Source organism: Sturnira hondurensis, unplaced genomic scaffold (genome assembly GCF_014824575.4).
Source record: "Sturnira hondurensis isolate 20B ecotype Veracruz unplaced genomic scaffold, ASM1482457v3 Scaffold0004136, whole genome shotgun sequence".
NCBI lineage: Eukaryota > Metazoa > Chordata > Mammalia > Chiroptera > Phyllostomidae > Sturnira > Sturnira hondurensis.
The window spans coordinates 8,187,947-8,200,054 of NW_028076767.1; the positions used below are offsets into that span (position 1 = coordinate 8,187,947).

Genomic DNA, 12,108 nt, shown 5'->3' on the forward strand with positions numbered 1-12,108 from the left:
AGGTATCTCCTGAAACAATGCCATGTAAAGAACTCTATTCTGCTCCAGATATCCTTGGTTTTTGATTACTCGGTATCAACACAGACACTCCAATAATGCTATAATTGCAATAGTAATCTTAAAGTGGCCTTTAACACTGAATAATTTCTAAAACCCTTGAGAGGAAAACATTTCCAGATCTTAAATTAGCCAGAAGTTTGGTAAGAGCTAGGGCCAACTGAGGTCATTAGAGAAAAGATTAAATTTAGAAAAAGTCTGTGTAGATGAACTCCGGGTCAATGTTTTCTAAAATATTTTCATTTATTTCCTCTTGATAAGTAATATAGTTTGATGCAATTAGGTTAACTTTCAATAAGTGTGGGTTACCTAGTTTCCTGATTCATTTCTTTTGATACTGAAATAAGCCAAACATTTGCATCTGTTCAGGAATGACTTCAGGTGGTTTGTTATTCTAAACCTGTTCTGTATATTTCAGTGGTTACAACTTTTTTTCTTGGATGGCACAATATACAATTCATTGCCAATTTTGAGAAATCCTAACATTTAAGCAAGTTGAGTCTACGTCGAACATGCAAGCTGTTCATTTTAGAGTATCTGCCCCTTACCACCACCACCACCACCACCACCACCACCACCACCAGGCAATAAGCCCTGGATTTGTCTTTGGCATTAGTCACCCCAGCAAGTTTTTATTAACGTCTATGAGGTTTTTTAAGACTTTATTTTTATGAGAAGTTTTAGGTTTCTGTAACAATTGAACAGAAAAAAAACAGTTTCCACATACCCTCTCACCCCACCCTACCCCCTAGTTTTCCCTACCGTCACCATCCTGCAGTAGTGTGGTGCATACGTCACAGTTCATGAGCAAATGCTGAGACATTTTTATTAGGTGAAGTCCACAGGTTACACTGGGATTCATTCTTCATGCTGTGCATCCCATGGGTTTGTACAAAGGCATGATGACATGCATTCACTACTACAGTGTCATAGAGGACAGCTCCCCTGCCCTGGAATCCCCATGGGCCCCATATTTGTCTCTCCCTCTCTTGCCCCACCTCTCCCGGCCCCTGGCAACTACTGGTCTTACCGTCCCTGTAGTTCTGCCTTAGTCTATGGGTTTGTAACTTTGTGGATAAGACAGGAAGCAACTTAGCCAGGGTGATGTCATAGAGGTAAAACAGAGGGGATTTGAAGATTTACCATAAAGCACATTCAATGACAGCATGGGAACTATATTATCTTCATCAAGAATAGATGCTTTTGTTTACTTTTGACTCAACAAACATCAGCTGGTAACACAGTACACGCCAGCGCTGCCTTTACCACCAGAGATAACAGTAGTAAGCAAGACAGGCAGGGTCTCTGCCCTCACAGTTATGCACTCAAATTGAAGGGGAGAGGGGAAGAACAGAAATTAAACAAAAAGCCAAACAAAGTCTTTTTCAAGGCTGCGAAGTAGAATGGTAGAAATCAGAGTTAGGAAATAAAGTGACAGGTGGGAATAGTGGTTAGGGACAGCTTCTCTGAGGACATGACATTTGAGCTAAGAATTAAAGGATATGAAGCAACTATCCATGCAGGACAGAACATTTTAGGCAGATGAGACTGCAAATAAAATGGCCCAGAGATGAGGACAAGCTTGTTGCTCTGACTGAAGAAAGAAAGAAAGCAATCCCATTTGACACAGGGAGTGAACCAAGGAGAAAATGTGAGGGCGAGGCTGGGAGAGGCAGGTGGATGGGCGGGCGAGGTCAGATCCTAGACGGCCCCATGGGCCACAGTGAAGAGTTTCCACTATATTGTACTGGGAAGCCACTGGGCGAGTTTAAAGCAGGAAAGTGACATGATCTAGTTTATATTTTTAAATGATCGCCCTGGATCTACAGAGTATCTTAGGAGAATCCTTAAATACTAACACTAATGCACTAAGAGTATTAAAGATGCCAATAAATACAATACAAGCCCTAGAAAGCAAAGATGACATCTTGACACTCAAGGCCAAGATCACCATGACATATATCTGCCCCTACCTACCCCACTTCCTAAAAAAACAACCAAAGAGATATCAGTAGTGTTTTTGATCCCATCCACAGTCTACTGAGATTACCATTTGGTAGAAGAATATTTAATACACTCAAACCACTAACAAAATTAAAAAATCATTCCACAGGAAACCATAGATGAAGACATCATTACAAGCATTTCTGCTTTCTAATGTAGCTTTTTGTTTTAGGTTTTGGAAAATCATACTGGGCCTGCAATTAAAAATTGTGTTTTAAAAATATAAATGAGAAATGGCTGATGTGCAGATTTGGCTCCAGCAGACAAAACTGGAACAAAACCCATCGGACACTTGGGGGTGTGAAATGGAAACTGGCCAGCCACAGTGGAGGTGCTTTGCTGCTTATTACAAGCCCAGCTCCAGGGGACCGGGCTCCCCTCTCAGGAATAATTTTTCTTTCTTTGCTTTAAAGGGACTTGAAAGAATAAGTGATTTCTACTGTCTGTCTCTATGGCAACTGGTACCCTAATTTCACCTCTTAGATGGCAATTATACCTATTCACTGAATAGCTTTCAGTTCCTACTTTTAGGATGAAAAATTGATTTCATGAAAAATGAGATATAGGCAATAAGCGAACTTTCCCCCCCGGCAACCGTGAAGTACAGTTTAAAAGAGGAGCAGTCACTCATTGGCAGAGTATACTCTGTGGGGTTTGTGCTGTTCCACTTGTAGGGTGTCTACCTCAAATGTTTTTCCTTGGCTTGTTTTTCAATGATAGAACATTATTCTTTTTTTCCTTAACACTTATTTTTATTCAACTATGAAAGTTACTCAGGTTCATTATAAAGAGTTTGGGAAATACAAAAAGTATTAAAGAGCATACACGAGAAAACAAAATTCAGTCTCCTTATTTGAAAACAATCACTATAATATCCTGCTAGCATTTTAAATGTGTGTATATATATAAATGCAGTTTAAATACTATAGAGCATATTTTAGAACCAGACTTTTTCACAAAATATAGTATGAGAAGTTCTCTACCTCATTATATATTCTTCTAACGCATGATTCTAATTGTTTCAAAGGTGCCCATAACATTGCCTACTATATTTTATTCAACCAATCCCTCTATGTTGAAATTTTTAAATTTAAATGTTTATGTACAAATCTGTTGGCTTAGAATAAAACCCTGAAAAGGAAATGTACAAATCAAGTAAGATAAACATTTTTAATTCCATTGCCAAATTTTCTTTCCCTAAATTATACCGATTTATTTTCCCCTTAGTGGATGGCAGTATCTACTTCCTTAAATTCTTTATCAGAGGTACTGTTTTTTTTTAAAAAATGCCAATTTAATGGGGAGGGGAAGTATCTCACTACATTTATTGAATATCTTTAATTAAAAACTTATTTTACAGTTCAATATGTTTTTATATTTCTATTATATTTTTAAGGAGAAGAGATATAGGAATCTCCTGTTCACCTCTGAGACAAAGACTATTTGTTATTCCCTGACACCCATAGTCTCTCTATTTCTGAGTAACTGAAGAGATGACTTTCAGGTGGACATTTAGAAATACAGTCGTCCCTCCCTATATCGCAGTTCACTTACTGCAGCTTCACAGTATCGTGCGCAATACGTGAAGCTGCAATAAGTGAACCGTGATATAGGGAGGGACAACTGTATATTTCACTGGTGAGTACCCATATAGAATTTTATATGTTGTTAAAATTACGTAGGTTTAAGAGTGTAGAAAGTGTTTAAGAGCATATGAAGTGTTTACAAGAGTGTGAGAAAGGTTTATAAGAGTGTAGGAAAAGCTTATAAAGCCTTAAAATATATATAAATAATAAAATAAATACAACACCGCTACTTCACGGATTTTCACCTATCACGAGGGTCTCTGGAATGTAACTCCCAAGATAGGTGAGGAATCACTGTAAAGGCATTTTCCATCTTCTTTTGCATCTAAGGGTGTCTATGTGTCAATTCCAGCCTGAAATATGCAAAAATTACCTATGCTATTTCAGAGAAATTGCCTTAAAGGGAAAGGATATGCCCTGTATTTCCTCTTTATTGTCCCTGTTAGTTGAAATGTAGATATTATGGTTGGAGCTTCAGCAGCCATTTTGGACCATGAGAATGGCACAGGGATGGGGGCACAGAAAGCTAGAGGAGGCCTGGGTTTCTAAGAACTTTGGAGAAGTGCCACCTTAAATGAATGGTCTCCATAATTTAATATGAGAAAATAAAACTTTGTGTTTTTAAGCCATGATCGGCTTACATTTTTAGTTTCATGAAGCTGAACTTGATCCTGACTAATATAAGATTTTCCCCCATTTTTTCTTATCAATTTTTAAGTACTTTTTTATTTTAACGATATTAACTTTATCTGGCTTATACAATACGCATTTTACCAGTTTGTCATTTGCTCCTTAATTTTTTTACAGAATAAGAAAATGCAAAAATATAGTTATTCTTAAATTTAATTGCCACACAAATCTATTATACATTCAGAAAAATTAGAGACTAATATTAGCTTAAAAACATAAATTCCTAAAAAATATTTTTGTCTCAACCATCATAAGGCAGCACTGAGGCATAAGTTTCCTTCCTATGGGCAGGCAATTAAATGGTTTCACTGTAGGCTGAAGTCACTTAGACGATGAGACGTGTATACTTTTGAGGACTTAATCAATAATTCATTCTTTGTTAAAGCAGAGATTTTCCATTTGCAATCTGTAGAGCTCTGGGCTGAAAGCACAGCCTCAGAGGTCTCCACTGGGGCTTGGGGAAGCTGAGTGGGCCGGCTCTGCCTGTCACCCCCAATTCGGGTTTCAAAGGCAATCCCTCTGGGTTATTCATGAGAACTGCACAAAAGAGCCTCTGCAATATGATTTCACACACAGAGAGATAAGAAACACATTTCCTACCAGATCATAAGCAGCCAGCATCTTCTTCTGCACATCTGGAATTGCCCCCAGAGGCTCCAGATAAGGAAAGTTGTCTTTCATCACAAGCAAGACGGAGGGAGTATTGTCACTGGTGATGAGCCGCGAGGACAGAGTCAACAGGCATTGCTTCAGACTGGCAATTGGAGGGAGTCCACACAGTTCCTTAATGGACACCATGGCATTCTGTGGGGAAGAAAACGTGGAATTACACTTCTGACCACAGGACACATCGCCCCAGCACTTCCAGGTTAACACAGACGTATATTCATTAAAAGCACACCCTTAAATACATATGTAACTTGAAGCCAACTGCATTATAACCAAGCAAAAAAACATTGTGATGCACATAGAGGTAATACAGAGCTAATTCACCATTAGCTCTCATCTGCCTCAGCTTCTGTCAACTGCCACAGCTACGCCACAAAGCAAAGGAGAGTATGACCCAAGGCTACACAGTGCTTTTCAAAGCAGAGCACAGGAATATTCACACACATTTGCATTAGCTGGTCATGAATATCTCATCTGATTTGTATCAGGATGATCATAAAAACATGTCTGTGGCTGTACATCAGGGGGCATCTGCTTTGAGCTTTTCCCCTCCAGGTAGCAGGCTGTTACTCCTCGCCACCCCCCTCCGACTAACCATCAGTGGTAGTCCTTTGTCAGACCAACAGGAATGTGCTTGGCAGACATACATACAAAAACACATTTCAGAGAGAGCTGCATTTGTCCATGTCACAGGCTTTTAAAAAATCATTTGAAATAAGAATTACGAGCATTCTGTTGTATTAACAGTAAATAGTACCTAACTTTATATGTGCCCGGTGGGTTTAGTGACAATGACACCACTCATTTCTCTCCTGATTAGGCTCCAGGTTACCTTTAACCCAAAAGACTTTATGTTGAGATCATATAAAATATCAATACTACCTGGAAAAATGTTTTCTATAGCCAAGTCTCCTTAATACACATTTTAACTATATAATATATACAAAGGATATATTCAAGAATTACATAGAAATATATGAAATCTACCTTTAACATATAAAGTTAGGTGTAAAATTGACATAACTAATCTAATATGGGGATTTATAAAACCTATAGAATTATGTCATAAAAAGTCATTAGAAGATGCTACTATTTGCAGCCTATTGTTAAATAAGCCTTACCATCTAAGAGTTTGTGTATGGTTTATATACCATATTAATTTTTGCTATTTTGGCTATTTAAAATTGTTTTAAGCCTATCCCAGAATTCCTGTCCCAGAATTACTTTCCTCTGGGAAGTAATTTAAAAAATAAAGTTTTCACCAAGTACTGGGTGAGGGGTTCAGCACCATGTGACTAAAAACCATGAACAATCATGGATTTTGGTAGTAGGCAACTCTAGATTTAAAGCCCAACACTGCTATTTATTAACTGCAATAGTTGGGAAATTACTTAACCTCTTCAAGTTTGTTTTTTGTCTTGAAAGTACAGATTTTTTGGTAAGGGTTACCATTAAAATATTAGCTAAAGGAGCAAATAAAGTACACGGAAAATAATCCTCTCCTGTTTTGCTCTTGTACACAGACCACTGCCGCTCTTGCGAGCAACACTTTGCACACTGTAGGAACTTAGTGCTGATTGTTTCATTGCTTCACAGTTATGTAAGCCTGGAATGAGTACATCACACAGTACTGAAGAAAGAAGTTTGTGGCCACCTCTGATTACAAGCCATTGATGAACAGAAAAAAACATTGAATTTCTACATGCTTAAGACTGAGCAATCTGCATACACTCTCATTTAAGTCTCATAATAATTCTGTGAAGTAAGTATTACTGTTTTTCTTACTTTATATGAAGAAAACCAATGATGAAAAACTAAAATAATTTGCTTGAGATCACACAGGGATAGTTTAATCCGGAATCTATATCTTTCCATTAAACCACTAAACCACACTCTAAGAGAAGACTAAACAGTTTTCAACAAGTTCATTTTTGTTTGTTTAGTTTTGTTTGCTCTTGTGGGAAGTAATTTATTATTGCTAAATATTTAAACAACAAAAATAATGTAATAGGCATTACACTTGTCTTGTATGACTTTAAATTCCCTTCCATGCTCTCATCTGCAAATATTTTATACATATAGTTGTAATTATTAGCCATGTTTGTATACAGATTTTATATATCACATACAGATAATATTTTATATTCTATTCTTTTCACATATCATATACACACTCTCATATATCAGTTTGGTTATGTACTGGGGATATTTAAAAGATACATTGAGAGCCCATTAACTGCCTTACTGCAGGTCAAATTTAACATAGTATACACAATTGGAAACATAAAATATATCTGCTTTATCCCGGGAAAAACTGAGCTTAATTAAGTGGTATTGGGTATATAACACCTTTCTAATAATTATCTGGGGAATTAGATCATTACTAAATCACAAGATGTGCTGGTAAGAGCGGAGACAAAATAAATAGGATTTTTCCTACCTGCATATTTTCTCTCATATCTATGGCTTCTCGTAAGGGATGAACTGCTACCTTAAAGATGTCATCTATGGTTTTCAGACCAATATTCTTGAGCATGGTGTACTCTCGAACTTTCTTCCCCATTCGCACTGAGAGGCTGCGCTTCTGTGCCTTTCCCCCTCCGCTTCGATTGGTTATTGCTATGTGGACAAAAAGAGTTACATGCTCCATGATGTCACCCACGAAACAGCGCAGGGGAACATGCCGATATCCAGGCTGCAAACACTCAAACGGAATTGTGTACTGCCCTATAAACTCATCCCCAATGTAGTCATCATCCAGAACCACAAAACGGATCATGGCCAGCTCGGGTAGGTTAACTTGAAACTCAAAAGTTTCATCAAAAATAGGATTATCACTGTTTTGTTGCACAGTTTTAGTTCTTTGCTCTGCACAGTCGGCTGGTATTCCATGTATCTCTATACAAACATAAGGATCTATGACATCCCCTTTGGCACAGGCTCCCTTGGGCTTTGGGAAATTTTGGCCACTGATGATCTTGATGTGAAGAGCTAGAGGGGACACCCCAGGGACAATGCCTTTTGTATTTGCACTGAAATAGGAAACCTCATCCCGCATGACGGATGGCCTCAGAACGTAACCACACCCTCCGTTTTGGAGAAACCAGCCTGTGTGGAGGTCCATCATGGGGCCCGGAGTCTGAAAATTCATTGCCACAATCTGACAGCCACAATTCCAGAAGTCCTGTGGATTCAGGTTACTGGAATCAATCCTCATGGCACTTGGATAGATTCTTGATAAGAACTTCTTATTATAATTCACAAAATCCTCTGGGTATTCATTGGCAATGCGGCTGGCCTCTGTTTCACTAAATGAACAAATTTCCCAGTAGTTTTGGCTTTTCATAGATAGTTCAAAATCCCTGTACTGAACAGATTTACAAACGGATACCAAATCAGAGAGCTCTCTACACAGCCAGATTTGTTTCTGTTCACCATTGTAATCTACGGACATCCTTCGAGACATTTCGGCTTCTTCATCTTCATCTGTTACTTCTCCTTCTAAAGCGTCTGAATCAGAAGGCAATTTCTTTCCTTTCACGATGATCATTCTTTTCAATTTTTCTGGTGATGGGAGGTAGGATTCTGACAGCAAAGGTGCTTCGGTGTAGAGTTTAGCACCGAAGACCTTCTTCATCTGCTGGACCATGACCTTCTGCTGTGGTATGGAGCAGTGATTCCCCAAGCACAGAATGAGCGGGTATTCAGAAGCAACAAAGGCAAATTTGTTTATCACCTCTACGACACTTCGAAAGGAAAGGTGTGGCGTCATGTTATTCCGATTACAAAGGATTGGTTCACTGTCTGGACCATCACTGACATCGAGTTCAATGCTTCGACAGCCCATTTTCAAAGCTCTAACATACCCGTTAATGTCGGCCGGCCCCCTGAACTGGTCTTCTATGAGATAGGTATTGTGAGAGGCACTGATGTAGTAGTGAGATAATGGCTGGGTCATGTCTTGAGCAACCTTTGTTTGCTCAGGATCAAAAATATCACATTCTGGTGACAACAAATACTGGGTAAAGCCATCAATGGCTAGAAACCCTTTTTGACGTCCCTCTTCCGAAAATTCGTATCTCCGAATAATGTCTAAGCACATATCCTCGGTGATATGGGTGACTCCTTGCTCAGCTTCTAAAAAGAGCATTAGATCATTGGCATCCAAGTACTCTTTGTTTTTAGATATCTGTACAAGTAAGAAATATACTTCTGGCCTGGTGCAAAGTTCACAAAAGGCTTCACAAAATTCCTCTTCTGTCACGCGGGTGGTGAGTTTTTCTTTGCTCTTCTGGATTTCTTTAAACTTTAACCTGATCTTGGATTCCTTCAGCGTAGGGTTGAGTTGTTTTATTAACTCCACAGAGGTGTCTTCCAACATAATCCCATTCCCGTCAACGTCTGCTGCTTCGAACACTGTTTTCAACCACATGATTCTGGGTGTGTTCTGGTCGCCCTCCATAAAATCCAGGGGTTGCTTACTTCGAGAAACCAGGTACCGTAACCCTGACACCCAGATGTTTGCTACATCCGCTGAATTTGCAACTAGGTCCAGAGACTCATAGTTTTCCCCATGGAGAATAGAAAAGGCACAGTCCTCACAAATTTGGTCAGCAAGGCCATTGTTTCTAAATGTTTCTGTGTTCTTCCCCAGTCTGATCTCTTTTATGGCAGAAATATCCAGCTTAGCTTTCTCGAGATCTTTCTTGGAAGGTTCCCAGCGAAGAGCTTGCAGGTCTGGGTCCAGCGTGAAAAAACGGTTGTAGATGCGAGAATTGGGCCGGACTTTCTTCAGCTCGCAGCCGGCCTGCATGAAGCTGATGCAGTCGCTGGCGCTGCTGATCTTCTTCTCCGAGGGCATGCTGCTGAAAGACACGGTTTTCTTCCTTCCGCCGCATTTTTGGTTGGAGGGATCCTGCAAAATAATTTGAAAATAGCGAATCAATTTCTTTTAGGAAAAGACAAATCCAGTGGCACTCTGAATTCCTTAGACTCCATTCAGATAGCACAGACAGAGAGGTTAGCTTAAAATTTACCTTTTCTCTGTCTCAGGAAAGAGAAATGGCCCAGAAAATTAATATTGTTAGGTTCAAGAAAAAAACTCGTTTATCAAATGCCTGTGTGCTCTTTGAAGTAAAATCAAGTCCTCTTAAGGTAACTATAAATCGCTTACTGGCTCATTAAAGCAGATTGTGTAAGAAACTCTCCATGTTGGCACTTTGACAGCCTAGCAATGTCTACACAGGCGTGTGAAAGAAATAAAGCTGCATTTCCTTCAAAACTTTTCCTTATTTATACTTTGCAACAGTTTAAGTTTTACGCTTGAAACTAGTTCAAGCATAAAATATCACTTCAAATAAAATATTTTAACTTTAACATACTTTCCATCACAAAGGGCTTACAATATACCTTCACTAAATTTTTTCCCTCAAACTACTTTGAAGAATCTGTGTCTTGAGATCAGAGTGAGAGCTAATGGTAGAGAATTGACTCTCACGTGAGCAGATTTTCAGGTTGATGCAAACAATTTAAAAGAATGGTGAGAATTCGCGCCTGCCTCTCACTAGAAGATGATCGGTAGCCACAAATTTCTTAGAACCAAACAGAAATATGAATTGCTCCACTAACTTTTAAGGTTGTCACAGTGTGAATTAAATTTCAAAGCGGTTCGCCATAAGATTTCACAGGGAACCCTTGCACCTTGCCTTTTCCCCATGTCTGTAAGTGTCCTTGGAACTCAGACTCAGAGTTACCTCATCCCATGTCACCCTTCCCTAAACGACAAGGCTACCAGGGCATCGAATTTCAACCATTTGGATTCCAGTGTCTTATCCAGGTTACTTATTCCTTGTGGCTCTTTCTTTCCTGGGTGGGTGCCTATCACTCCCAATTCATTTACACTGAACATCTGACCGATACCACTTAAAACTGGGTATTTCTTTATAATTTCCTCTGTTCAGACCATAAACTCAAGTTAATAATGCTTCCAACCACACTGCTAATTCACATAATTCTCCCAGGAACAAATTTCCCAAAAGCACACTAATGCATGCTTATAAGTACCCAATTTTATAAGCATATCAAAGAGGCTGCAAAGTGTAGATTTCAGAAGCCATTGTCCTTGAGGCAAAAATAACTAGTCTCAACTTGTGATTATGCCACTCACTACATATATGCCACTCACTACATATATGCCACTCACTACATATATGCCACTCACTACATATATGCCACTCACTACATATATGCCACCCACTAGACGGAAGCTAAGCAACCTTTGTAAGTCACTTAGCTTCCCTCTCCAAATCATTATTTCTGCTCTTAAATAGGTGTTAATGATCAATCTATAGAGTAGAGGCTTATTGTGAGATTCAAAAAAGAAAACACATATATTCTTTGTAAACTGCAAGTGCTTATAAGGTCATTCTTTTTGAAGTAGGAGGAACATTTCCTCATATATCTGGTCATTGGGGGACCACCATAGGCACCGACCGGGACATTGGAGGTTATCAAGAAATTACTTAATTCTGATCTCTGAGCTTCTATGATGAATTTTCAGTGATAAACTGGAAGTGTTTAAAAACAGCCACACGATATTACTATTCTAAACATTGAAAAGCATAGCCAAAGTAGTCCTGGCTGTCTCCTTCCCAGCATTCTTTTACAACAGGGTAGAACATTGTGTGAGGCCTCATTTAACCGTGGCCTTGCCTGTATGAACCTCCCCATGCCTATGACTCGGGAAAGGCAGGATGATGTATTAGTCAATTGGGTAAAACCTTGCCTGGAAAAAGGAAACGAATTTTGTTTTAGTTATAGAATGTTGGTGAGATGGTTCATTAACCTGAATACATGTCTATTTCAAGTGACAAAGATATAAATTACTCCATTTAGATTACAGAATATTGCCTCTTGGCGCCCTGACATTTACGAAATTTGCTCTTGCTTTTCCAGAGAGTTATTATTTTTAATTATCCCCTGGTGGTCAAATTCCTCACTGGGAAGTTAAAAACAACTGTTCATATGCAGATGCACTATTAGAACACATTTAAATCCGTCACGACCCACATGCTCAGAAATATCATGATGCTTGTGTGTACGT

At 38.9% G+C, this 12,108-nt stretch overlaps 1 protein-coding gene across 1 annotated transcript in view; it reads right to left on the minus strand.

Moving 5' to 3' along the window:
* PLCL1 (phospholipase C like 1 (inactive)) overlaps positions 1-12,108 on the minus strand; it is a 302,735-nt gene that overhangs the window by 54,701 nt on the left and 235,926 nt on the right. Inside the window, exons 2-3 of the mRNA XM_037043687.1 lie at positions 7,447-9,921; positions 4,938-5,141 (exon numbers count right to left, since the gene is read on the minus strand). Coding sequence (XP_036899582.1) covers positions 4,938-5,141; positions 7,447-9,921 — 2,679 coding nt within the window. The remainder of the gene's footprint in view (positions 1-4,937; positions 5,142-7,446; positions 9,922-12,108) is intronic.